Genomic DNA, 27,237 nt, shown 5'->3' with positions numbered 1-27,237 from the left:
AACATCTTCACAGAGATAAAGCAAGGTCCTACATCTGTGCAGCAAAAACAGGAGGCTAAAATAGAGGGACACAGTAAACAATCACAACAACAATAAAGGGCCTTAGAAATGATAGGTTTGGATGATAAAGTTGGCCAGAACTCCCCCAAAACAGAACAAAAAGGCAAAGAGGTAGAAAATGGGAGAAAAAAGAAAGTCAGATGGCCGGTCCCCAAGTCCTGCCTCTAAATAATGAATTTCCATGAGACAACAGAGAAAATGAAGGGAGGAGGTCATTTAAAAAAAAAACACAACAAAACATTCTAGAACAGAAGGTCACAAATTACCAGTTTGAAATGACCCCTTGAGTCCCCACTACAGTAGATAAAACTACATCTGTGCCCAGGAAAATCATTATGAAAATTCAGAACACTGGGGACAAAAGTGGATCCTACAAAGTTCCAAACGTAGGACAGGCAGCATCACACCGTTGGTTACGTACAAACATCAGAATGGCTTTGGACTTAACAATCCTGAAAACAAGCACACCAGGGTACAATGCTTTCAAAATTCCAAAGTGACGTGATTTCTGGCCTAAAATTGTACACCAAGCCAACCTATCAGGCAGCATGAAGATGGAAAAAAGCCATTTTCTGCCATGCAAGATCTCCAAAAAAATTTGCTATCCTTGTACTCTTCCTCAGGAGTGTTCTGGAGGACGCACCCCATCAAAATGGGGATGTAAATCAAGAGAGAGGATGACTCGGCGCAGGAGACACGGCTCAGGATGAGGGTGAAGGAAACCCCGGGTGGTCGCCGTGCGCCAGGCGGAGACGCTTCCGTCCATGTAGGACCGGCGTGATCCACGCGCAGGCAGGTTGCTGGAGGTCAGCAATATGCCTTCCATCACAGGGGCTAGATCAAGAAAGACAAAACCATATGCCCCTGTAGGCTGGGAAGGCAATCTAGAACATCAAAAGGAAGCCAGAAGCTGACGTCTGTGCAGCAGGCTTGCTGAGCAGCCGGCCCGGCTGAAAGGAGGGGGGCGTCTCCAAGAAACACCACCACGGAACTGGATCATTGAACTGACACAAATGACCTTGTGAACAGTTTTACTGACAGATTATTGCAAGATGTGGGAAGAATTATGAAAGCAACAACAGCAAAAAATAGGCATTTATTTACTGCCGTTAAAACAAACAGTAGTAGTACAATAATAATACGTATAGGTATAATGTAGACCCTGAATTCTGACTTATCAAAAAATTACAAAACCTAGATTGGAAGGATGGGAGGGTCTGCAGAAGGTAAACAGTGAAAAAAGAGCTAAATCTTCATTTACTAGAATTTTAAGTTAATAGAAAATGTTCAGAATTGATTAATCAGAAGTTAGCTGTATGCACATACTATTGAAAAAATATGGACATTGGTTAAGTATCAGAAGAAACAACAGAAAAATAGAAATGGTTGCTTCTGGAAAGAAATCCTGGGGGGCAGAGTGCGAGAGCTGAGGCAGGGAAACATCATATTCTGATATAAAGAGTTCATATTATTTCACTTTTTATTTATTATTTAAAATTAAACTTTCAGTTTTGTTAGTTGTAGCTACAAATTCAAATTTGTAATTGTGGAATCATATGCAGTTGCAAGAAATAATACCGGGGTCCTGTGTACCCTTTATTCAGCTTCCCCCAGTGATAATACCTTGCAAAGCTACAGCACAGTGTCACGGCCAGGGTGTTAACACTGATACAGCCCAGATACGGAATGTTTCCATCACCCCCAGGAGTTCCCATGTTGTCCTTTTACAGCCACACTCCTTCCTCCCATCCCCTACCCGCCATGACTCCTGGCAACCACTAATCTCATTTCCATTTCTATAATTTTGTCATTTGGAGAATGTTATATAAATGGAATCATATAGTATGCAACCTTTTCAAATTGGCTTCTTTTCCACTCAGCATAATTCCCTCAAGATTCAGCCAAGCTGTGCATATCAACAGCTTGTTCACCTTTGTTGCTGAATAGTACCCCTGGTACATGTGTACCAGAGCCTGTCTAACCAGTTCACCAACTGAATGACATCTGGGTTGTTTCCAGTTTCTAGTTATTACGAATAAAAGATGCTATGAACACTTGTGTACAGGTTTTCTATGAACGAAAATTTTCATTTCTCTGGGATAAATGCCCAAGAATACGATTTCTTAGTCATGCTTAGTTTTATAAGAAACCACCAAACTGTTTTCCCGACTGACTGTATTATTCTACATTCCCACCAGCAACGGATAAGAAATCGTTTCTCTGCATTCTCCCCAGCATTTTGTGTTGTCATTGCTTTTTATTTTGGTTATTCTGATAGGTGTGTAGTGATATCTCCTGTGGTATCAGTTGGCATTTTCCTAATAGCAAATGAATTTAAACATCTTTTCATGTGCTTACTTGACATCTGTGTACCCTCTCCAGTGAAATGTCTGTTTTTATCTTTTGACCATTTTCTAATTCAAATTTTTTTTTTTTTTTTAACTCTTGAGTCTTGAGTGTTATCTTTGTTGGACATGTGGTTTGCAGACCTTTTCCCTCAGCCTGCAACTTGTCTTTTCATCCTCTTAACAAGGTACTTTGCAGAGCGGACGTTTTAAATTTTCATGAAGTCCACTTTGTCAATTTTCCTTTCATGGATCGTGCCCTTGGTGCTGAATCTAAGAACTTTTTGCTTAGCTCCGGATCCTGAAGATTTTCTCTTACGTTTTTTCTAAAAGTTTTATAGCTTTATGTTTTTACATCTATGATTCATTTTGTGTTCATCTTTATTATTTGACTTTTAAAACTAGGCAAATGTATTACTTTGGTAAAATACGAATTCTTTGAAAAAAATCTAAAAGGCTCATGAAATAATCCTGACTCCCACTACTTGTGATGCAGTCTGTTTCCTATTCTGTCCTGCCTCATCCCATCTACCCCACGCCTCCCACCTTGTGAGTTTGGTTTCACGACACTCTACTGTAGATTGAAAAGGACTATAGACAGTCTCTTCTGCCTGGTGCAACCCCCATTTTTACTTCTCTTCATTATTTCTTCTTTTCTAACTTCTCCATCATCAGTTCTCTCTCAGATGTTTAAAAAAATCACCCACTGCTCTTTGGCACGAAAGATAAAAACTCTTTTTTTGTCCCTTTCACGCCCTTCCCCGCCAGGTGGCACACAGAAATGCGCGTAGTCTGCAGCCCACGTCTCATAAGGGCGGGCAGTGGGTGGGCTCCACGCCGGCTGAGATAAGTTACAGCCTGGGAAAACGAGGGTTACTCTCATCGCTTTCTCTTTGAAGTTTCTAAGTCACCTCAGAAATAGAACACTGCATCCGTATTCTTCACCAAACTACATCCTTGATAACTTCCTAAAATATGATTTATCTCAAATTTCAGTGCAAACGTAGCACACGGCTGACTACTCCCAGGCAGGTAAAATATACCACGCACAGTGCCTGCCGACCACGGGAAACTTGGTTGTTGGAATTCAGTCAAAATGGTAATCTAACCGTGTTTAGCAAACACACTAACCAGCACGCTCGCAATTTGGAAAACCAGATTTTTATTGTTTTTGTTCTCAGGCTTGCTAATTAGCAACATTCAGAAATACTAATTCACCCTAATGAGGGATCTATTATGTAAGACACTACTGCACTTGAGCACTTTCTCTGTAAGACCAAAGACCCCACTCACGCTGATTGAGGAGATAATTCATGCATTATCAGCATCTTAAATTATGTTAATTATGATGTGAATTTCTCTAAGATTCTCTATTAGGGATTGTCAATTAACCTTAGTTACTGGCTAGCAGAAATGCTGGCAAAAATTCATGGATAGTTCCTGACACTTAATTAAAAGGAGTCTTTCTGTTTTGAGTGATGATACCAAGCATTGGAGAGTGTTCAAAAATAACTGACATGGTCTCTATGCTAAAATTGCTGATCACACCATAACAATGCCTAGTAACTGCCTAGTAAAATACTTAAAAAATTATTTTGAATCGCACAGGTTACTATTGATATATTCACCATCTTTATTCAAAAGAGAACATTGGAGTATGTTTTCTACTTCTTTTAAAATTATTGCAACAATAAGGCAATACAGGAGTTTAATTATCTTCTTAAAAACCACTCAAATATCCAGTTTATTGACTAGCTCAACATTCAGTGATTCAGCAATAAACACTTTTAATAATATCACACTCTGGGCTTCAGTGATGCATCTCATTTGTGTGGGGGGCTTTTTACAATCCCAAAGCAATTTCTATAAAGAGGTGCAATGAACTGACTCCTAACTAAATAAATATTAAATCATTTATTTGGTCATTATCTGTTAATTATCCATTTGCGATAAATATTTTGTAAGCAACTATTATGTGCCATGTACTGTGCTGTCATATAGTAAATCAATGCCTCTCTTCCAGAACAAATGCATTATTTCTGTCATCTTTAATAAAGGCAATGATCCATGATAAAAAATAGTCTGAGATATAATAAGGATAACTTTATTCTTTCTGTGATTATATAAACTATTTACCAGGAAGACCCCTAAAACTCACTCTAAGGAATAAAGAAATAAAGTTTGTGTGAACATATAGCTTTTAAACTTCCATTTACCGTTGACAGAAATTGCCATCAAGTGCTGGAAGAAAGGAAGATGAAAACATGCAAATTAATCAAGCCCAGGGCTTTAACTCATTAAAATTAATGCAGAAATTAGCATTAATAAATTAACAAATAATAACAATACATTCAATGTACTGAGTACCTATTCTGTGTCAGGCAAGAATATTACACACATTACATCTCACTAGTGCACAAACAATCCTATTAGGGAGGTTTTATTCCTGCTACTTTATTCTATTTTATTTCTTTGGCCGCATGGCAAGGCTTGTGGGATCGTAGTCCCCTAACCAGGGGTCGAACCCGGGCCCTCAGCAGTGAAAGCGCGGAGTCGAGTCCCAAGCACTGGACCGCCAGGGAATTCCCTCCTGCTACTTTAGGAAGAGAGAAGGAACTCAAGCACAATGAGGTTAGGTCACTTGCCTCCTCCCCAACTACCTTGTGGGGGAAGTGGGATTTGAAACAAGCTCCCTTTTATTCCCAAACTGTGTTTTTAACCACTGTGTTGGATTAATTTAATTTTCATAAAAAATTTCTTGAGAACTCACCATACTGAATTGAAAACAAATACATAAATAGTCACAGCTTTGTGAAAACATTTTTTTTTTTACTCATAGACACAGAGATCGACTTTTGTAGACTTTCATAGTTCTGCTGGTAAGTGATCTCAGTGCGTGCAATAAAAGCAAGGCAAATTCATAGTCCAGCAGGACTGCCTTTATTAGAACGAACGTTCCGGTAATCCTAGCACAGCCAAGTGATTATAAGAAAGCAAAGGCCAACCACTGAGACAACCGCGGGTCCAGCCTGCCGGCACCACCCCAGCTGGCCTCCTCGTACAGTAAAATAACGGAACCAGGTCAAATTGGAAGAGGCTGATGGATGGCTCCTGCTATTCTAGACTAAGACAGACAGTACGTCACCTTAGGGAGAAACATTCTGAAACATGGCAAAGTGACTTAAAACAACTTACTGAATCTTATCTCCAAAAAGATGAGCTCTGTCTCCTTTGAACCATATTCAGAGACATCTGACCACAGTCAAACAGTCATGATTTGCAGTGGCCCAACAAACTGTAGAATTACAAATCTGCATTATTCATTAAACAATTCTGTTGGGGAGTTCAAAATAGATCTTGTAAACTATTCCCCAACTTTCAATTCTTATTAGGCTAGCAGCGATACTGCCAGGAAATGACAACGTGTTGACATTGGTACCATTTGGGTGAGCTTGGCCAGAGATGGCAACGTTTAAGAGTGGCCTTTCAAAAAATAATGGGAATTACTGATGTGTTACCTTGATGCTTGAAGGGGTGGGAAACAATACTTATAGATTATGTAATGACTAAGGGAGCATGGCTTGAGCAGACAGGCCATATTAATTGGAAAAGAAGATAACAAATCGTTTGACTAACACTACACTTATAGCTGATTTATTCCACATTTCATGCATTCACTCATTCGTGATGTGATGTATGTGAAAGACATCTGCTAAGCAGCATGGTAGGACAAGAAGAGCTTTGGAATCATGCCTGAGCGCGATTCCAAACCCCAGCTCTGTATTTAGATTGAGCTACGTGGGCAAGTTATTTACATTTTCTGGGTCTCAATTTTTTTATCTGCAAAACAGCTGTGTGGGTGTTGAAGGAGCTAACAGATGGAAAATGCCTAGATGATTGGAATAGTATTGCCGATCGCTGGAACAAAGCTGGAGCCGTCCATAGGGGTGAATGGGGGACCGCTGACGCCAGAAATAACAGTCTCCTACACTGCTGTTGCAACAATATTCTTTAACAGTGGACTATCATTACCTACAGAGGAGCTGACAAGTGCTTTGGTGCATAGAAAACTACATCTTTTTATTCAGATCTTTACACTTGCATTCTTCCCAGGAGCAACATGGCTTTTTCTTCAGCTTTTGTCAATCACACCCATTAATGAATGCTTTTTAAAAGGGTTGCAGACAGTAGGTTGCATGCCTCCCCCTGCGTCTTCTGCAGTGATTTTAACGATGGCAGTTGGTGGAAAAGAGCCACGCGGCTGATAGGGTCTTGGTGCTCCAGCTGGGTGTCAGGACTGTGCCTCTGAGGTCGGAGAGCCGAGTTCTGGACATTGGTTCACCAGAGACCTCCTGGCTCCACATAATGTCAAACGGTGAAAGCTCTCCCAGAGATCTCCATCTCAACGCTAAGACACAGCTCCACTCAACGACCAGAAAGCTACAGTGCTGGACACCCTAAGCCAAACAACTAGCAAGACAGGAACACAACCCCACCCATTAGCAGAGAGGCTGCCTAAAATCATAATAAGATCACAGACACCCCAAACACACCACCAGACGTGGGCCTGCCCACCAGAAAGACAAGATCCAACCTCATCCACCAGAAAGCAGGCACTAGTCCCTTCCACCAGGAAGCCTACACAGCCCACTGAACCAATCTTAGCCACTGGGGGCAAACACCAAAAACAACAGGAACTACGAACCTGCAGCCTGCGAAACGGAGACCCCAAACACAGTAAGTTAAGCCAAGTGAGAAGACAGAGAAACACACAGCAGATGAAGGAGCAAGGTAAAAACCCACCAGACCAAACAAGTGAAGAGGAAATAGGCAGTCTACCTGAAAAAGAATTCAGAGTAATGATAAAGATGATCCAAAATCTTGGAAATAGAATGGAGAAAATTCAAGAAACGTTTAACAAGGACCTAGAAGAACTAAAGAGCAAACAAACAATGATGAACAACACAATAAATGAAATTAAAAATTCTCTAGAAGGAATCAATAACAGAATAACTGAGGCAGAAGAATGGATAAGTGACCTGGGAGATAAAATAGTGGAAATAACTACTGCAGAGCAGAAAAAAGAAAAAAGAATGAAAAGAATTGAGAACAGTCTCAGAGACCTCTGGGATAACATTAAATGCACCAACATTCAAATTATAGGGGTCCCAGAAGAAGAAGAGAGAAAGAAAGGGACTGAGAAAATATTTGAAGAGATTATAGTTGAAAACTTCCCTAATATGAGAAAGGAAATAGTTAACTAAGTCCAGGAAGTGCAGAAAGTCCCATACAGGATAAATACAAGGAGAAACACGCCAAGACACATATTAATCAAACTATCAAAAATTAAATACAAAGAAAAATTATTAAAATCAGCAAGGGAAAAACAACAAATAACATACAAGGGAATCCCCATAAGGTTAACAGCTGATCTTTCAGCAGAAACTCTGCAAGCCAGAAGGGAGTGGCAGGACATAGTTAACGTGATGAAAGGGAAAAACCTACAACCAAGATTACTCTACCCAGCAAGGATCTCATTCAGAGTCGATGGAGCAATTAAAACCTTTACAGACAAGCAAAAGCTAAGAGAATTCAGTGCCACCAAATCAGCTTTACAACAAATGCTAAAGGAACTTCTCTAAGCAGGAAACACAAGAGAAGGAAAAGACCTACAATAACAAACCCAAAACAATTAAGAAAATGGTAATAGGAACACACGTATCAATGACTACCTTAAATGTAAATGCATTAAACGCTCCCACCAAAAGACATAGACTGGCTGATGGATACAAAAACAAGACCCGTATATAGGTTGTCTACAAGAGACCCACTTCAGACCTAGGGACACGTACAGACTGAAAGTGAGGGGATGGAAAAAGATATTCTATGCAAATGAAAATCAAAAGAAAGCTGAAGTAGCAATTCTCGTATTAGACAAAATAGACTTTAAAATAAAGACTATTACAAGAGACAAAGAAGGACACTACATAATGATCGAGGGATCAATCCAAGAAGAAGATATAACAATTGTAAATATTTATACACCCAACATAGGAGCACCTGAATACATAACACAAATGCTAACAGCCATAGAAGGGGAAAACGACAGTAACACAATCAGTAGGGGACTTTAACACCCCACTTTCACCAATGGACAGATCATCCAAAATGAAAATAAATAAGGAAACACAAGCTTTAAATGATACATTAAACAAAATGGACTTAACTGATATTTATAGGACATTCCATCCAGAAACAACAGAACACACTTTCTTCTCAAGTGCTCATGGAACATTCTCCAGGATAGTTCATATCTTGGGTCACAAATCAAGACTTGGTAAATTGAAGAAAACTGAAATCATATCGAGTATCTTTTCTGACCACAACACTATGAGACTAGATATCAATTATAGGAAAAAAATCTGTAAAAAATATAACACATGGAGGCTAAATAATACACTACTTAATAACCAAGAGATCACTGAAGAAATCAAAGAGGAAATAAAAAAATACCTAGAAACAATTGACAATGAAAACAAGATGATCCAAAACCTGTGGGATACAGTGAAAGCAGTTCTAAGAGGGAAGTTTATAGCAATACAATTCTACCTCAAGAAACAAGAAACAACTCAAATAAACAACCTAACGTTACACGTAAAGCAATTAGAGAAAGAAGAACAAAAAACCCCCCAAAATTAGCAGAAGGAAAGAAATCATTAAGAACAGATCAGAAATAAATGAAAAAGAAATGAAGGAAACAATAGCAAAGATCAATAAAACTAAAAGCTGGTTCTTTGAGAAGATAAACAAAATTGATAAACCATTAGCCAGACTCATCAAGAAAAAAAAGAAGACTCAAATCAATAGAATTAGAAATGAAAACAGAGAAGTAACAACTGACACTGCAGAAATACAAAGGATCATGAGAGATTACTACAAGCAACTATATGCCAATACAATGGACAACCTGGAAGAAATGGACAAATTCTTAGAAGTGCACAAGCTTCCAAGACTGAACCAGAAAGAAGTAGAAAATATAAACAGACCAATCACAAGCACTGAAATTGAAACTGTGATTAAAAATCTTCCAACAGGGTTTCCTGGTGGCGCAGTGGTTGAGAGTCCGCCTGCCGATGCAGGGGCCACAGGTTCGTGCCCCGGTTTGGGAAGATGCTACATGCCGCGGAGCGGCTGTGCCCATGAGCCATGGCCGCTGAGCCTGTGCGTCCAGAGCCTGTGCTCCACAACAGGAGAGGCCACAACAGTGAGAGGCCTGCGTACCGCAAAAAAAAAAAAAAAAAAAGAAACTTCCAACAAACAAAAGCTGAGGACCAGATGGCTTCACAGGTGAATTCTATCGAACATTTAGAGAAGAGCTAACACCTATCCTTCTCAAACTCTTCGAAAATATAGAAGAGGCAGGAACACTCCCAAACTCATTCTACGAGGCCACAATCACCCTGATACCAAAACCAGATGAAGATGTCACAAAGAAAGAGAACTACAGGCCAATATCACTGACTAACATAGATGCAAAAATCCTCAACAAAATACTAGCAAACAGAATCCAACAACACATTAAAAGGATCATACACCATGATCAAGTGGGGTTTATCTCAGGAATACAAGGATTCTTCAGTATAAACAAGTCAATCAATGTGATAAACCATAGTAACACATTGAAGGAGAAAAACCATATGATCAACTCAATAGATGCAGAAAAAGCTTCTGACAAAATACAACACCCATTTATGATAAAAACCCTCCAGAAAGTAGGCATAGAGGGAACTTACCTCAACATAATAAAGGCCATATATGACAAACCCACAGCCAACATCGTTCTCAATGGTGAAAAACTGAAACCATTTTCACTAAGATCAGGAACAAGACAAGGTTGTCCACTCTCACCACTATTATTCAACATAGTTTTGGAAGTTTTAGCCACAGCAATCAGAGAAGAAAAAGAAATAAAAGCAATACAAATCGGAAAAGAAGAAGTAAAGCTGTCAGTGTTTGCAGATGACATGGTACTATACACAGAGAATCCTAAAGATGGTACCAGAAAACTACTAGAGCTAATCAATGAATTTGGTAATGTAGCATGATACAAAATGAATGCACAGAAATCTCTGGCGTTCCTATACACTAATGATGAAAAATCTGAAAGAGAAATTAAGGAAACACTCTCATTTACCACTGCAACAAAAAGAATAAAATACCTAGGAATAAACCTACCTATGGAGACAGAAGACCTGTATGCAGAAAACTATAAGAAACTGATGAAAGAAATTAAAGATGATACAAACAGATGGAGAGGTAAACCATGTTCTTGGATTGGAAGAATCAACACTGTGAAAATGATTATACTACCCAAAGCAATCTACAGATTCAATGCAATCCCTATCAAACTACCAATGGTATATTTCACAGAACTAGACCAAAACATTTCACAATTTGTATGGAAACACAAAGGACCCCAAATAGCCAAAGCAATCTTGAGAAAGAAAAATGGAGCTGGAGGAATCAGGCTCCTGGACTTCAGAGTACACTACAAAGCTACAGTAATTAAGACAGTATGGTAGTGGCAGAAAAACATGGTCACCTTATTTTTGATAAAAGAGGCAAGAATATACAATGGAGAAAAGACAGCCTCTTCAGTAAGTGGTGCTGGGAAAACTGGACAGCTACATGTAAAAGAATGAAATTAGAACACTCCATAACACCGTACACAAAAATAAACTCAACATCACTAATCATTAGAGAAATGCAAGTCAAAACTACAATGGCCATCATCAGAAAATCTACAAACAATAAATGCTGGAGAGCGTGTGGAGAAAAGCGAACCCTCTTGCACTGTTGGTGGGAATGTAAATTGATACAGCCACTATGGAGAACAGTATTGTGGTTCCTTAAAAAACTAATAATAGAACTACCATACGACCCAGCAATCCCACTATTGGGCATATACCCTGAGAAAACCATAATTCAAAAAGAGTCATTTACCACAATGTTCATTGCAGCTCTATTTACAATAGCCAGGACATGGAAGCAACCTAAGTGCCCATCAACAGATGAATGGATAAAGAAGATGTGGCACATATGTACAATGGAATATTACTCAGCCATAAAATGAAACGAAATTGAGTTATTTGTAGTGAGGTGGATGGACCTAGAGCCTGTCACACAGAGTGAAGTAAGTTAGAAAGAGAAAAACAAATACCGTATGCTAACACATATATATGGAATCTAAAAAAAAAAAAGTTTATGAAGAACCTAGGGGTAAGACAGGAATAAAAAAGCAGGCATAGAAAATGTAATTGAGGACACAGGGAGGGGGAAGGGTAAGCTGGGATGAAGTGAGAGAGTGGCATGGACTTATATACACTACCAAATGTAAAATAGATAGCTAGTGGGAAGCAGCCTCATAGCACAGGGAGATCAGCTCAGTGCTTTGTGACCACCTAGAGGGGTGCGATAGGGAGGGTGGGAGGGAGACGCTAGAGGGAGGTGATATGGGGATATATGTATATGTATAGCAGGTTCACTTTGTTATATAGCAGAAACTAACACACCATTGTAAAGCAATTATACTCCAATAAAGATGTTAAAAAAATAAAATAAAATAAAAAAGAAAATGCCTAGACAACTCCTGTCATATATTAGATGCTAACAACGTTGTCTTCCCTCCCTTTCCTTCTGAGGCTCTGGAAGTGAAAGAAACCATGGGGAGAAACACAAAGCGATCATCCATCGACACCGTGTCCGCAGAACCAACTGCACATAATAAGAGTAAGCTAAAGTGGCGGGTGTGGGTTGGGACAGTGGAGTCCCCACTTCACGTTAGGCCATCCCCATGATTTGCTGTGACCCTCAGGATGCAGTGACTGTCACTCTGTGAGCACTTGAGCCGAGGCATCAGCAGACCTTGCAGGTTCCGCTTCTACTCTTTTAACAGAGAAGAACAAGCTTGACTCCATACTGGATCTGCTTCTTTTACTTTAACCTTTGTATTCTACTCCTTTTGCTTCCAGTTAAGAATGTTGCCTCTAGCCTGAAATATACAGAACAACCCATTCTCAAGGCTCTGACCTTTAAGGGTATAACACCGTTTACATTCATATAGAGATAACAAAGTTGCAGAACAGAGAATAACATTTGTCTTGTTGGAGGTTTACAGGAACATTGTGACCCAACCGCGACAGCCGACAGCCGCAAGAGCAAAGGATGCTACACAAAGAAGTTTGCAACAAGTAACCACAGCCCTTCCCTCATCTGGCCTTTGAAGATGCTTCAGGGAGTTCGGGGGTTTTTGGGGCCCGAGCCACCTGTTCTTCTTGCTCGGCCCTGCAATAAACCTTTCTCTGCTCCAAACACCGATGTTTCGGTATTGTTTGGCCTCACTGTGCGTCAGGCACACGGACTTGCATTTGGTAACACTCTCTTAGGAACCTACCACCACGAGAATCTGCCCGACCTGCTGGAGTCTGGGAGACTGCACCGAGCGGAGATGGCTTTGCCCAGCAGCTGGTCACAGGTGTACAGGTGAGTCCAGCCAAGGCCCGAAGAACTGCCAACAGAAGTGCAGGCTGAAAAAGGGTTGCTGTTTTAAGCCACTAAATCTGGGGGGAGGGGACAGCTTTGTCTGAACAGGTAACTGATACAAATACAAGACAACGTGAGGTCATGACTTTTTTCAACCAAAACACAAAATCATGGGAACACAGGTTCAGTTTGGGGAAAGCTTACTCACTGGCTCTGACACAATGATGTAGTACATCAGTTGCTACTGCATAAGATTAATGAAAGATGGAAATCTCTCACCAGGGGGAATTCAGGGTTTCATGTGCAAATGAATCTTTGTGACTAGAGGTACAGGGATTAATTTTCCCCAGGCAATATTCTTCTGAGCTTTCTATATTTTCAGAGTTTAGGAACTGTTGTTATGCATTGTACATGGCAACAGACGAAAGAGATGGCAAGAGAAGAAAAGCTGGGAAAAATCAGACGTTGAAAATAAAAGGAATTTAGAACAATTTGAGCTTCATACTGCAGATAACAGAAAGCAAAGCCTGGGTAACTTGGCTTTGTCCTGGGTCAGCCATTGAAAGGATCCTGGCCTTTTTTTCTTCTTTCTTTCTTTCTTTTTTACCCAGTAGAACACTCCATGAGAGCAATTAAATATAACTTAAAAATTGTGTCCTATTGGTTTCTCTTTGTGGAACAGAGAACTAAGTGTGCCTTTGAAGGAAATAGCTTGAAATATATGAATGAAAAATCACCATGCAGCTGAAAAGTGCTCCCCTTATATAGGGGCTAAATTCTGTGATCTGTGTAATAGCTGACTTTGTGCTTATTTCGTGGAAAGTGTGAAGGCTGCACAGTGAGGAAGATGCGTCCCCACTCCCCAGGGCCAATCAACCCGGTCACTGGGGTGGGGCTGGTGGTAAAGCTTACAGACAAATGGGTCATGTCTACTCACCTGGCCCCTCTAGTGCCAGAAAAATGCTGGCCCTGGGCAGTCCCCCCACATTCGGTGACTTGAATGGGAGCCCACCAGTTGAAGGGAATTCATGGTCCTGTGAAGGCTCCACTCTGGAGAGCTCACGTGCGCACGCGCACACACGCACACGCACACGCACAGGCACACACATGTCAGGGTAGGCGGGGCACAGAGGACACACTTCTCAGGAGATTCAGGGCTGCAGCCGACAGTGGAAGGGAGGAGGAAGAGTGGGGCTCATGAGAGGTAAGAGGCCACACAAAGCACTTTTCTCTGCATCCGAGGAGGTGAGGGCAGGTCAGAGCAGCATCCCTCAGCCGGTCATCCCCTCGTCCTCTGCTTTTCAGGGGGCATAAGAGGTGATGGTTGAGGAGCAGCCAGAAGAACAGTTGCAGAATGTGGGGTGAGAAGATCTCTCTGGGGCTGTCTGGCTTGACCTCCTCGGGGGCTGGAGCCCCTGAGTGTTGATGATCCAGGTTTGGGGTGAAGGCATCCAGGGATGGGCTCTTCCATTGGTGCGGGGTCTCTCATTGCTAGACTGTCCTGATACTGAGTTAAAAGCTGGTATTCACACTGGGTTCTCGTGCTGCTCTTTGAAGTGACCAAGAACATCCCTTCAACCTCTTGAAGCAGCTAAAGGTGGGCCACACATTACAACAGAAAGAACTCTGGGGTGGAGGTCAGCACGCTTTGGTTTTGCTCCTGACTAGCTGGCTTCCTGCTTCCTCATGTTCTTTTATTTCTTGTTACACTAATCAAATGCTCCATATGACTTTTGAAAGGCTGCACTAAGACTGCAACACAGAAGTCTAGCCGTCATGTGATCAAGGCTGACCAGGATGTGCTGGGGTTTTTCTGAAATATAATACGTAGGATTCTGGACGTGACATGGTTAGACTGGAGACCCCAAGCCCAAATGCTTCTAGAGGGAGGCAGGTAATGGAGACAATTGAAAGGGATGGGAAGCTGGTGGTTGGGGTTCCTGGAAAGACAAGAGGCAGTGGTGGAAACCTGTCACTTAAAAGACCTGCCAGTGCAACAGCATCCGTGTAGCTAGCCATTGAGATGGTCCCCAGTGAGTCCACTTCCAGGTACCCACCGCTCTGTGCAGTCCCCTTTACATTGTCCCAGGGTTGGTCTGTGTGACCCTGAGGTGGAGGAGGTGATGAGATGTTAGGCTATAAAGGACTGCAGCAGAGGTAGAGAAAAGGACATGACCTCACCTCTTACGAAAACACCAAAATCACAACCAACTGCTGGACAGCCATCACCAAGAAAACTGCTGGAACATACTAAAAGAGATATCCTACATCCAATGACAAAGAAGAAGCCACAACGAGACAGTAGGAGGGGCACAATCACAGTAAAATCAAATCCCATATCCTCTGGGTGGGCGACCCACAAACTGGAAAGTAATTATACCACAGAAGTTCTCCCACAAGAGTGAAAGTTCTGAGCCCCTAGCCTGGGGGCCTGGCAATGGGAGGAGGAGCCCCCAGAGAATCTGGGTTTGAAGGCCAGGACTGGGGGAATCAGGAACTCCACCCTTGGAGGGCACATACAAGGTCTCGTGTGCACCAGGACCCAGGGAAAAAAAGTGGTGATCTCATGAGGGCCTGGGAAAGACCTACCTATTGGTATTAGAGGGTCTCCTGCAGAGGCTGGGGGCAGCTGTGGCTCACTGTGGGGACAAAGACACTGGCAGCAGCAATTCTGGGAAGTACTCACTGGCGTGAGCCCTCCTGGAAGCCACCTTTTCTCCCCAAGACCCGGCCCCACCCAACAGCCTGTAGGCTCCAGTGCTGGGACGTCTTGGGCCAAACAACCAACAGGGCAGGAACACAGCCTCAGCCAACAGCAGACGGGCTGCTTAAAGTCTTCCTGAGCCCACAGCAGCCTGCTAAACAAACCCCTTGACACGGCCCTGCCTGCCAGAGGGACAAGACCCAGCTCCAACCACAGTGGGCAGAAGCCAGTCCCTCCCACCAGGAAGCCTGCACAAGCCTCTTAGACAGCCTCACTCGCCAGGGAGCAGACAGCAGAAGGAAGAAGAACCACAGCCCTGCAGCCCATGGAAGGGAAACTGCAATCACAGAAAGTTAGCCAAAATGAGATGGCAGAGGAATATTTCCCAGATGAAGGAACAAGATAAAACCCCAGAAGAACAATTAAGTGAAGTGGATATAGGCAATCTTCCCAAAAAAGAATTCACAGTGATGATGGTAGAGATGATCAAGGCCTTGGAAAAAGAAGGGAGGCACAGATCGAGAAGATACAAGAAATGTTTGACAAAGACCTAGAAGAACTAAAGAACAAACAAACAGAGATGAATAATACAATAACTTAAATGAAAAATACATGAGAAGGAATCAATAGCAGAGTAACTGAGGTAGACGAATGCATAAGTGAGCTGGAAGACAGAATGGTGGAAATCATTTGCCATGGAACAGGGCAAAGAAAAAAGAATGAAAAGAAATGAGGTCTAAGAGACCTCTGGGACAACATTAAATGCACCAACATTTGCATTATAGGGGCCCCAGAGGGAGAAGAGAGAGAGAAAGGACCTGAGAAAATATTTGAAGAGATAATAGCTGAAAACTTCCCTAACATGGGAAAGGAAGTAGTCACCCAAGTCCAGGAAGTGCAGAGAGTCCCAGGCAGGATAAACTGAAGGAAGAACACACTGAGACACATAGTAATCAAACTGACAAAAATTAAAGACAAAATAAAAATACTAAGAGCAACAAGGGAAAAGCAACAAATAACATACAAGGGAACTCCCATAAGGTTATCAGCTGATTTCTCAGCAGAAACTCTGCAAGCCAGAAGGGAGTGGCAGGATATATTTAAAGTGATGAAAGGGAAAAACCTACAACCAAGATTACTCTACCCAGCAAGGATCTCATTCAGATTCGATGGAGAAATCAAAAGCTTTACAGACAAGCAAAAGCTAAGAGAATTCAGCATCACCGAACCAGCTTTGCAACAAATGGTAAAGAAACTTCTCTAGGCAGAAAAGAAAAGGCCACAACTAGAAACAAGAAAATTACAAATGGAAATGCTCACTGGTAAAGGCAAACATACAATAAAGGTAGGAAATCATCCACACACAAATATGATATCAAAACCAGCAATCATGAGAAGAGGGAAGTACAAATGCAGGATATTGGAAATGTATTTGAAATTAAAAGACCAGCAACTCAAAACAACCTTGTTTATATATAGACTGCTATACCAAAACCTCATGGTAACCGCAAACCAAAAATCTACAATAGATACATACACACAGAAAGAAAAAGCAATCCAAATACCATTCTAAAGTTAGTTAGCAAATCACAAGAGAAGGGAACAAAAGAGGAATGGAAGAAAAAAGACCTACAAAAACAAATCCAAAACAATTAACAAAATGGCAATAAGAACATACATATTGATAATTACCTTAAATGTAAATGGATTAAATATTCCAACCAAAAGATGTAGACTGGCTGAATGGATACAAAAACAAGACCCATATATATGCTGTCTACAAGAGAACCACTTCAGATCTAGAGACACACACAGACTGAAAGTGAGGGGATGGAAAAAGGTATTCCATGCAAATGGAAATCAAAAGAAAGCTGGAGTAGCAATACTCATATCAGGCAAAGTAGACTTTAAAGACTGCCACAGAGACAAAGAAGGATACTACACAATGATCAAGGGATCAATCCAAGAAGAAGATATAACAAGTTTAAATATATATGCACCCAGCGTAGGAGCACCTCAATACATAAGGCAAATACTAACAGCCATGAAAGGGGAAATCGACAGTAACACAGTAACAGTGGGAGACTTTAACACCCCATTTACACCAATGGACAGATCATCCAGACAGAAAATCAACAAGGAAACACAGGCTTTAAATGACCCATTAGACCAGATGGACTTAACTGATATTTATAGAGCGTTCCATCTAAAAGCAGAATCCACATTCTTCTCAAGTGCACATGGAACATTCTCCAGGATGGATCACATGCTAGGCCACAAAGTGAGCCTCAGTACATTTAAGAAAACAAGTCATATCAAGCATTTTTTCTGACCACAACACTATGAGATGAGAAATCAGCGACAAGAAAAAAACTGTAAAAAACACAGACACGTGGAGGCTAAACAATATGCCGCTAAACAGCCAATGGATTGCTGATGAAAACAAAGAGGAAATCAAAACCACCTAGAGGGAAACGAAAATGAAAGCACGATGATCCAAGACCTACGGGACACAGCAGAAACAGTTCTAAGCGGGAAGTTTACAGCAAACAATCTTACCTCAGGAAAGAAGAAAAATCTCAAACAAACGACCTAACCTTACACCTAAAGCAACTAGGGAAACAGGAACAAAACCCCAAGTTAGTAGAAGGAAAGAAATCAGAAAGATCAGAGCAGAAATAAATGAAACAGAGATGAAGCAAACAACAGAAAAGATCAACGAAACTAAAAGCTGGTTCTTTGAAAAGACGGCAGCCTCTGTCTTGGGTACTCTCTCCCTCTCTTGAGCGTGTACTGTCTCTGCGGCTGAACCTCACGAGGACGTCCAGGCAACGAATGAAGGGGCCGATGTGAGGAGGGAATGAGACCTGCCAGCAAGTGCTGCAGTGAGCTGAGAATGGACCCCCCACCCCCTACCCTCCCCGCTGAGCCTTGAGATGACATTGGGCCCAGCGAGAGCCTGACTCTGAGCCAGAATCACCCAGCCAAATCACTGCAGGACTCCTGACCTCAGAGACTGTGAGAGTGTAAGTGTCCATAAGTAACAGATAACGAATACAGCATTCTAATTCATTTTTTTTTTTTTTTTTTTTTTGGGTACACGGGCCTCTCACTGTTGTGGCGTCTCCCGTTGCGGAGCATAGGCTCTGGAGGCGCAGGCTCAGCGGCCATGGCCCACGGGCCCAGCCGCTCCGCGGCACGTGGGATCCTCCCGGACCGGGGCACGAACCCATGTCCCCTGCATCGGCAGGCGGACTCTCAACCACTGCGCCACCAGGGAAGCCCTCTAATTCATTTTAAAGCACCCACGTACACATGCACACACACTTTGCTGTGCTGGAGAAACAAAATTCAGAGCTCCAAATTACACAACCCTGCAATTCTCAATAAAACCTGGATCCGCAGAAGGTGGAAAGACATGGCGTAAGGCTGTACTCAGAGGTCACCTGGCATCTTAGATTCTGCCAGAAGAAAGGAGGTAGAATCCATTCAAAACTCAGATCTAAAGCAGGGAGCTATTTTTCCCCCACCACGAGAAACCAAACATAATTTTCCCTATCACTGTAGGGTGACAACAAACATTGGGGAAGAACCTAGAGAAATCTGGACAGAAATCTTGTTCCGTGATACAGAGTACTTGGATTAGAATAGAAAGCCATGGCAATCTCCAGTTCAATCAAAATAGAAACGCATTTCCCCAGTAATTAAAAACGAGGAACAGGCATTTCACGAAAAGTATTGGAAAAAGCAATCATTTACCGGAAATACGATAAATACTTAGTCTCTTAGAGTCTATAACCAGAGACTGAAAGGTCTCTTCTCCCCAACACCCCATAGGGATAAGAACCCTGGGACACAAGAGCAGATGCTGGGGGACAGGGAGGGTGCAGGACACCCAGGAGAGGAGCAGGACCCGTCCCTGGGCTCCCCAGTCAGGGGTCCCTTCCAGGGTCCAGCTGAAGCCCTGAGGGAACACAGCCTTCACAAGAACTAAATCTGTCAACACGACGCAGAGTCATCATCAGGTAATTTCATAAAGTGCCAGGAAGTAACATGTACTGTGGAAAACGATAATCAGAGTCTGGCTGAAGCTGGATCAACAGTGCAGGAAGTCAGGAAAAACGCTAAGTGCAGTGCTGTGCTTGGCATTTTGTGGAAACACCAAAAATGTCAACTGGAGAGACTGAGAAAAACACGAGGGAAGCAGATGCCATTGGAAAAGAAGCGCAGAAGAGGCCCAGCACCAGATGAAAGGGCCGTGTGTGCGGCTGGGTGAAATATGAAATGCTGGTAGCTTGCGATCTATGCTGCTTGGAGGAGGATACCCCGTTGTGGGTACAGGAGTCTGTTAGTTGAGGCTGGTTGCAAAACCACTGCGCTAAAGTGCTTCGCTTTTGCCAGTGTTCCCGTTGACCTACTGACAATCTCAAACAAGATGTTTACGAGACGGCGGGCCGGGGACCCAGAGGACAGAGGTTAAAGAAGAGAGGAAGGGGATGGACGTTCTACCTTCTAGAGGAGTTGAGGGTTCCGGCATCCTGGGCTGTGCATTTCTTCTCTTTTGCTCATTTCAGGTGAGACCCAGTCGGCTGTCGTTCACCCAAAGGTAAGATGGGGTACCAGGCAAGCAGCCTGAGGCACGGGGTGTCTGGGGCCGTGAGGAGGTGCTGAGGAAGGCGGCTGCCCCAGTTTTCCGCTGGTGGCCGTGGTGATAGGAAGCCCACAATCTGGGCCGACTGCATGTGAGGACAGGTTGTATTATCTCAATCCGAATTCATTTATTTTTCCCTAGGTTTTCCTTTACCCGCTTTGTCCTTTTTAAATACAAGGAGTTAGGCCAGTCTGCGGTCACGGTCTCATGGAGATTCGGTGATGAAAGAAAGGAGGAAAAAAAAAAAGATAATGGTAAACAAGAAATAAACCAAAAACATGCCTCAATCTGGCTTTCAGACGCTCAGAGGAACAGAAATGACGTGTGGACAGAATACTGGGGAGGAAGCATGTTTAAGGGCATTCTTCCCCGCCACCTTCACGACGAAGCAGGGAAGATTTCTTGGCTATGTCAGACACCACTGGAGGTTTTCTCCCAAGAGCTGATCCCCAAACAGAAACCCTCACATCTCTCCAGTCACAACCCCTGCCCCGTCCCCTGACCTACTCGCCGTGGAGGAGTCTGGCCGCAGACCAGGTGCTGGATGCCGACTGGCAACTCCAGCGCCTGCTCTCCTCACCAGTGGTCATTTCAGGCGTGAGACCCAGTTGTGCCACGTAAGACGTGAGTGGACCGTTTTCCTCACAACCTAGGGTGGTCCCCCCTTTGCCTCTCAAAGCGCTGTGTGTGGGGAAGATGCTCATAGCCATCCGGCTGCCAGCCTGGAGGAAGCAGCACACAGACCACAGCTGGGCAGAGTGGAAGGAGAGAGCCGAGAGCAGGGGAGCCAGGGCGCCTGCCTCCTGGCTGGGAGCTGTCCCGCCTCTGACCTTCTCTTCACGAAGTGTTGATGATACTTTTCACTACTGGTTAAGGTAGTGGAGCCTGCTTCTCTTGTGCCCCGCAGCCAAAGGCACCCTAGCGGGTACCCTGGCTGGAGGAGAAAGGCAAAGAAGAGAAGTGAAGAGAGAAGAGCTCCTTGCAGTGCCTGGAACAAGGGAACGGGCCTCAGGGACCCCCATGATCGGCAGGCATTTCGCCTCTTTACCCCCCAGCCTCTGCTCGGGGACCCCTGCACCCAAGGCTGCTAGTCTTTATCATGAACTAGAGCAGCCAGCACGAGCCCTGAGGGCTTCCCACAAGAACTGATGCGTTTCCTAGAGCAGCAACAATGTTACACATGTTAAGACATGCACGTTACATGCAGTATTCGAGACAGATTTTTTTTTTTTTTTCACGCTCTACAGGGTAGAGCCACCTCCAGCTACTGCCTTATCTCTGTCGAGATTTTCGTGCTCTTTGATGCAACTCTGAAAGGCATTCCCGGTACAGCAGGGTCCGTTACGACAGCCTCTTTGATAGCAACCTAACTAGTCACCAGAAACCTCGGCTTGCCCCTAGCTCTTCCTAATTTCATCCTTTGGGCTCTGCTGCCTGGCATTCCTTGGACTTGCTTCCACCACGTTCCATGTGCTTGTCTGTGCTGACGGCTGTCCATCTCCTGATACCACCTTCTGTATGTGGAAACAGACCTCAGATGGCCTCACGGTTTGCCTCCCTCCTTGGGTAACGGATGCAGGCCAGATGGCTGTGATCCTGAGCCTCTGCCGGGTGCTTGATCGACACAGAGACGGGTCATCTAAAGGCCGTTTCCCAATTTGCCGAATCTTCCACTCTCTTTTTTTTTTTTGCGTTACGCGGGCCTCTCACTGTTGTGGCCTCTCCCACTGTGGAGCACAGGCTCCGGACACGCAGGCTCAGTGGCCATGGTTCACGGGCCCAGCCACTCTGCGGCATGTGGGATCCTCCCAGACCGGGGCACTAACCCGTGTCCCCTGCACTGGCAGGCGGACTCTCAACCACTGTGCCACCAGGGAAGCCCCGAACCTTCCACTCTTTGAAGACAATGCAGTTCAGAGGTTTGGCAGCTGAGGTTGGGAGAAGGAGGGGTGGGCCAGTGGCAAAGTCGAATGGTTTCTAAGGGAGGGGGATCTGGCCAACTGAAGATGGAAGAGCAACAGTGTGAAAAAGGAGAAATGAAAGATGCTTAAAGGGAAACCGATACGACATCTGAGGGCGCAGCTTTGAACGTGTCCTCCAGGAGGGCTGGGAAATCAGATGGTCTGGGTGTGCACCAAGGCTGCCCTGCTCACGGCTCTTAGGTCTGGGCAGCTCTCAGCTCCCTCATTCACAAGATGGGGATCACGACTTGCCTCCCTCATAGGGTTATTGGAAGAATTAAATGAAATCATCGAAGTAAAGCATTCAGAACAGTGCCAGCCAATAAATGTTACTTTCATCATTATTATTCTTGTATATTAAAATACAAATATTTTTAAGCCACCTAATTTATTTTTATTTTACTTTTAAAATGAAAATTGTACATATTTAAAGTGTACACCATGATGGCTTGATATACACATACATATAGTGAAATGAAATTGTGGTATAAATTATACAATGGAGTATTACTCATCCTTGAAAAAGAAAGATATCCTGCCATTTGCAACAAGATGGATGAACGTGGAGGCCATTATGCCAACTGAAATAAGCCAGACACAGAAGGACACAAAATGCATGATCAGACCCTCATTACATATGGAATCTAAAAAAGTCATATCCTACCTAAATTCTGAGATTGTATGAAGAGGCTTAAATACTATTGATTGACTAGTGGAACATTTCTATCTCTTATTATTATTATCTCTTATTATTAGATTTATAAACTAAAACTACTATTCATATCATATTGGTCAAAATCAGTTTGCTATGGCAGGCAACACCACCCTAGTCCCTTACAGTTTACTTTCTTCCTTTTGCTCTTTGTAAATTTCTGGTGACAACATCTGTCTGTTACTTTCCACTTCTCTGGTACACATGGATGTGGAATTTAAAATTGTGTCCTTTAAAATGTAACATGTAAATTTCATCAAAAATGATAGCAAATAAAAACAACATGCAATACTTAATACCCTTTTGTAAGAGTCATTAAATTATAACAATAATACCATCTGTAGTAAAGGCTATCAGATTTGGGAAGAATCATTAAAATTTACAGATTAACCTTAAATTTCTTTTGTTTTCCTATTATGGTGTCTTTTAGTTAACAGGCTCATTATTTTCCAAATGTAAGTTAGTTATTAACCTCAAGGCCAGTCTGAATTTCTATTTTTCTTTCCGCTATTCATCCACTCTCCCTGAGCTGTTAATGGGCATTGAAATGCCTAAAATACGTAAAGGGAAAACAGAAGTAGAAAAAAAAGAGCCCCAGAAGCGAATGAGCAAATAGATCCAGAATAATTGGGAGTTGGATGCGGTATTATACATTATTTTCTATGGGTAATAAGTGGATTTTAGACATACTTAAAACATATAGAGGCACTATATATAAAAATGTATAAATTGAAATCTACATTTATTTGATAGCTACTTCAGTTTTTTTTCCTATAAAAAGTGAACTTCTGTTTTCCCAACATCTAACCATGAGGTAACTCAGAGGTCAAGGTTCTGGGCTACTGTACAGAGCAAGGAGTCAGGAGTCATGGTCTCTTGCGGGTGGGCGGCCAACAAAGCTACTTCAACAGGACAGCAGTCGGCCTCCTGTCACTTGGGGGACTCAGAACCAATTCAGACAGGTATCAACCAGGGAAAAGCAATTCCCTTCTAACCAAAGAGAACTGCACGTGTACGAGATGATGTAGAAAATGCACGGTAGGAGACCTTTCCAGTTTGTGGTTTGGAAGAGAACAGGACTTCTGTTTCTATTTGTCTGACCTCTGAGACATCTTTGCAGTAACTGAAAAGAGTGTGATGGATAGTGCTGACTCTAGGAGTCTTTGAAAAATGCTTCCCCTCTGGCCAAACATACAAGTAGAATTCATTTTCCATATTCAGAATCTGGATTCTCTTTTATATTTAGATGTGCTCAGCCAACCGTAAGGACCTCACAGCACGGAAGCGACGCTTTCTGAAGCCCACGTTGGAAGGGTAAGGACCCGCTGTGGCAATACATGCGTTTCCAGTGTGTGTGGACCCAGGGTGAGGGTTGGAGCTGTGTGCACCCCCGGGGATGCTGTGCTGTGAGTTTGCAGGGGCTCCGGTATGGGCTGAATGGCATCCCAACAAATTCCATGTGCTGAAGTCCCGGCCCTCAGTCCCTGAGAATTCAGAGACAGGGTCTTGAAAGAGATAATGAAGTTAAAATGAGGTCATCTGTGTGGGTTCTAATCCAATATGACTGGTGTCCTTATAAGAGGAGGAAATCTGGACACAGACATGCACAGAGGGAAGAAGTGGAGACACAGGGAGAAGGTGGCCGTCTGTGACCCAAGGAGATCTCAGACTTGTAGCCTCTGGAACCGTGAGAAAATAAGTTTCCGTTGTTTAAGCCACCCAGTCTGTGGTACTTTGTTACGGCAGCCCTGGAGCCTAATACAGTTCTATTCGTAGTAGGAGCTGTCAAACCTCATTAGACAGTCCACGTCTGCCCTCGGTGAAGGCTAGTCCCTGGCACCGAGACCAGGAGGAACGCCACCTAAGGAGAGGGGTTTGGTGGCCACCAGTTAGACCAAGGGCCCCCAGAGTGAGGGAGAGGAAAAGGGCAGTGTCTGAGAGGAGGATCTGATTTTTTAATAGAAAATCCTCTTCTGCATTTTTATCACAAAAGCTTTACATGTTCATTGTAGAAATAATAGGAAATACAGATGAACAACATGAAGAAACAAAATATAACTCTGATCTTACCTCTTGGAGGTAACTGTTCATTCATTGTTATAAATCTTTCCAGAACTTTTACTATAAATATATGAATTTATACACACATCCACACACAGCCAAGATGGAATAATTTACTTTTTGTGGGCCTTTATCTATTTCAATAATTTTAGACTTATACCATCTTTTCTAACGTCTGCTACCTCATTATATCGACTGTATCCTAGAAATGGAATTGGTGGGTGGGAAGCGTCCAAGCTCAGGCAGATGTAAAGGCCTCTTGATATCTGTTGCCAGCTTGCCTTCCAGAAATCATGTGTCCATTTATGTCTGGCGAGTCTCTTTTGAGTGCTGCACAAGCCTTGTAACTGCTAGCTCTTGACTCAGCTGTTCATGGGCTTTCAGCCAATCCCTAGGGAGGAGAGTGCGGAGACCAGAGGACACTGACATCTGTGCCGCCGGTGACTCGGGACACTGGGGGCTTGGTGTAGGGCCGGGAGGGGTGTCCGGTGCTGGGGGGAGCACTTCCCACCTTAGCACAGCGGCAGGAGGAAGGCACCTGGCGGGTCAAGTGTGCAGCCCAGATGGCAGCTGCGAGCTCCACCAGGAGGGCCTGTGCTGGGTCAGCCGCTGGGCGCTGCTGGGAGAGCCCGACGTTCCCGGGTGTGAAGGGTGGGAAGTGTGAGGAGGGAACTCCGGGGGCGTCCCTGAGAGTGGGGGGCGGCCCCACGAGCTCTGAATGGGCTGGGAGGGCCGGGGGCCGAGGGAGCCTGAGGTCACTGTGGGCCCGGGTTGTTAATTTTATCCCGCTGCCTGGGAGAATGCAGGTTCTGCTCGGGAGTGCGCACAGCGGGGCTGACGGCCTTTGCGGGCTTTTCCGTGTTAATGGAAGATGCGATTTGACTTTGGTTCTTTGCCCAGGATAAGAGATCCTGGGGGGCGTTCTTAAAAGGAAAGCCAAGCTAATCTTAAATGAAAAACAAAATGTTTTACTTCATAAACCTTGAAATTATATGGCACTCAATAAGACGTGTTGGCAAGTAAGCTTCTGCCACAAAATCTGATAAATAAAATAGGTTAATGCCTCTCAGGAGAAGAACCTGAATTCCACTTATCATTAGATAAGAACTTTCAGTGAGAACCTCTCTAACAGAGATGAGCAATGGTCTCTGATTTAGGGGAGAACAGAGCCTAGCAGAAAAGGAACCGCATCCTCACTGGGTCCAGAAAGGCTCCGGCCCCTTCTCCCTGTGTCTCAAGGTTCCTGAGCACCTGGCCATCTTCGGGCCTTTGCAGGTCAGACACGTCCTGTGCATCTGAAGCACAGTCCTGTTGACCTGATACGCACCTCGCCTGAGAACGATATGCTGGAGATATGAGTGAAGAATTAACAACACTGTGTCTGACTTCCCTGAAACATAGACTTAGCTGTCAAAGTTGCTTCCAAAATTAAACTTCTGTACACTCGCCCAAAGCAGGGAATAAATTTCCAAGAAAACAAACAAACAGTTCTTCCCCTGGGGTTGTCTCCTTCTCTCTGCGATTGGCGCCGAGGAGAATTAACCACTCATCATCTCGAGCATACAGTGAAACGGTTATGGAGAAAAGGGAGGGGCTTACCATCTGCCACCGGCTTGGGCTGGGAGCTCTTGAGCCGCAGCGAGGGCCGGAAGCGGGTGCGGTCGTTGAAGCTCCAGCTCTTCTGCACTTTGGTGGGGCTGCCCTCGGTGGTGATGTCCGTGCTGGGGGACCGCCTGTCGCCCAGCGAGGCCTGCCTGCTCTTGACGCTCTGGCCCCGTGGGCTCGCCATGCGTACGCGCTCCTTGAAGCTGAGCTTCTGGCTGCGGGCGGAGCACAGGGCAGCGTTAGCGCGTTTCGGGCAGTGCCGTCCACCCACGTGGGTAAATGCTCGGATGAAACTGCATACGGCCATGTACTTCAATACACAGAATGTTCTTAGCAAGTAGGGGCACAGCGATAGTTTTCCCTTATTGCAAATTTGAGCTTTATTGAACCTCTCTGTTTGCATTCAAGTCCGTCTCATTCCACAGTTTTGCACACCCTTCCTGGATTCAACGAAGCCTGAGACCAAGCACAGCGGTTTGTGCACAATGACACTGGAAAGCCCAGAGAACTGGTTTGGTGTTCGCCTTAGAAACAGATTTTAGATTTAACCTAAACTTTTGAGACCTAAAAAAAAAGGTTTTGTTTTTTTCTGCGGG

The 27,237-nt window shown here is 43.7% G+C and overlaps 1 protein-coding gene across 1 annotated transcript in view; it reads right to left on the bottom strand.

The window, feature by feature from the left end:
• The window catches only part of KCNQ5 (potassium voltage-gated channel subfamily Q member 5), a 576,674-nt gene that overhangs the window by 35,333 nt on the left and 514,104 nt on the right, over nucleotides 1-27,237 (bottom strand). The window contains exon 9 of the mRNA XM_022590395.3: nucleotides 26,636-26,856. Coding sequence (XP_022446103.2) covers nucleotides 26,636-26,856 — 221 coding nt within the window. The remainder of the gene's footprint in view (nucleotides 1-26,635; nucleotides 26,857-27,237) is intronic.

This window comes from Delphinapterus leucas, chromosome 12, assembly GCF_059928025.1.
Source record: "Delphinapterus leucas isolate spDelLeu-1000000601 "Yukka" chromosome 12, BTC_Dleu_Yukka2, whole genome shotgun sequence".
Classification (NCBI taxonomy): Eukaryota; Metazoa; Chordata; class Mammalia; order Artiodactyla; family Monodontidae; genus Delphinapterus; species Delphinapterus leucas.
Note: the sequence above shows the minus strand (reverse complement) of the source record. Positions and strands in the feature narration are given on the sequence as shown.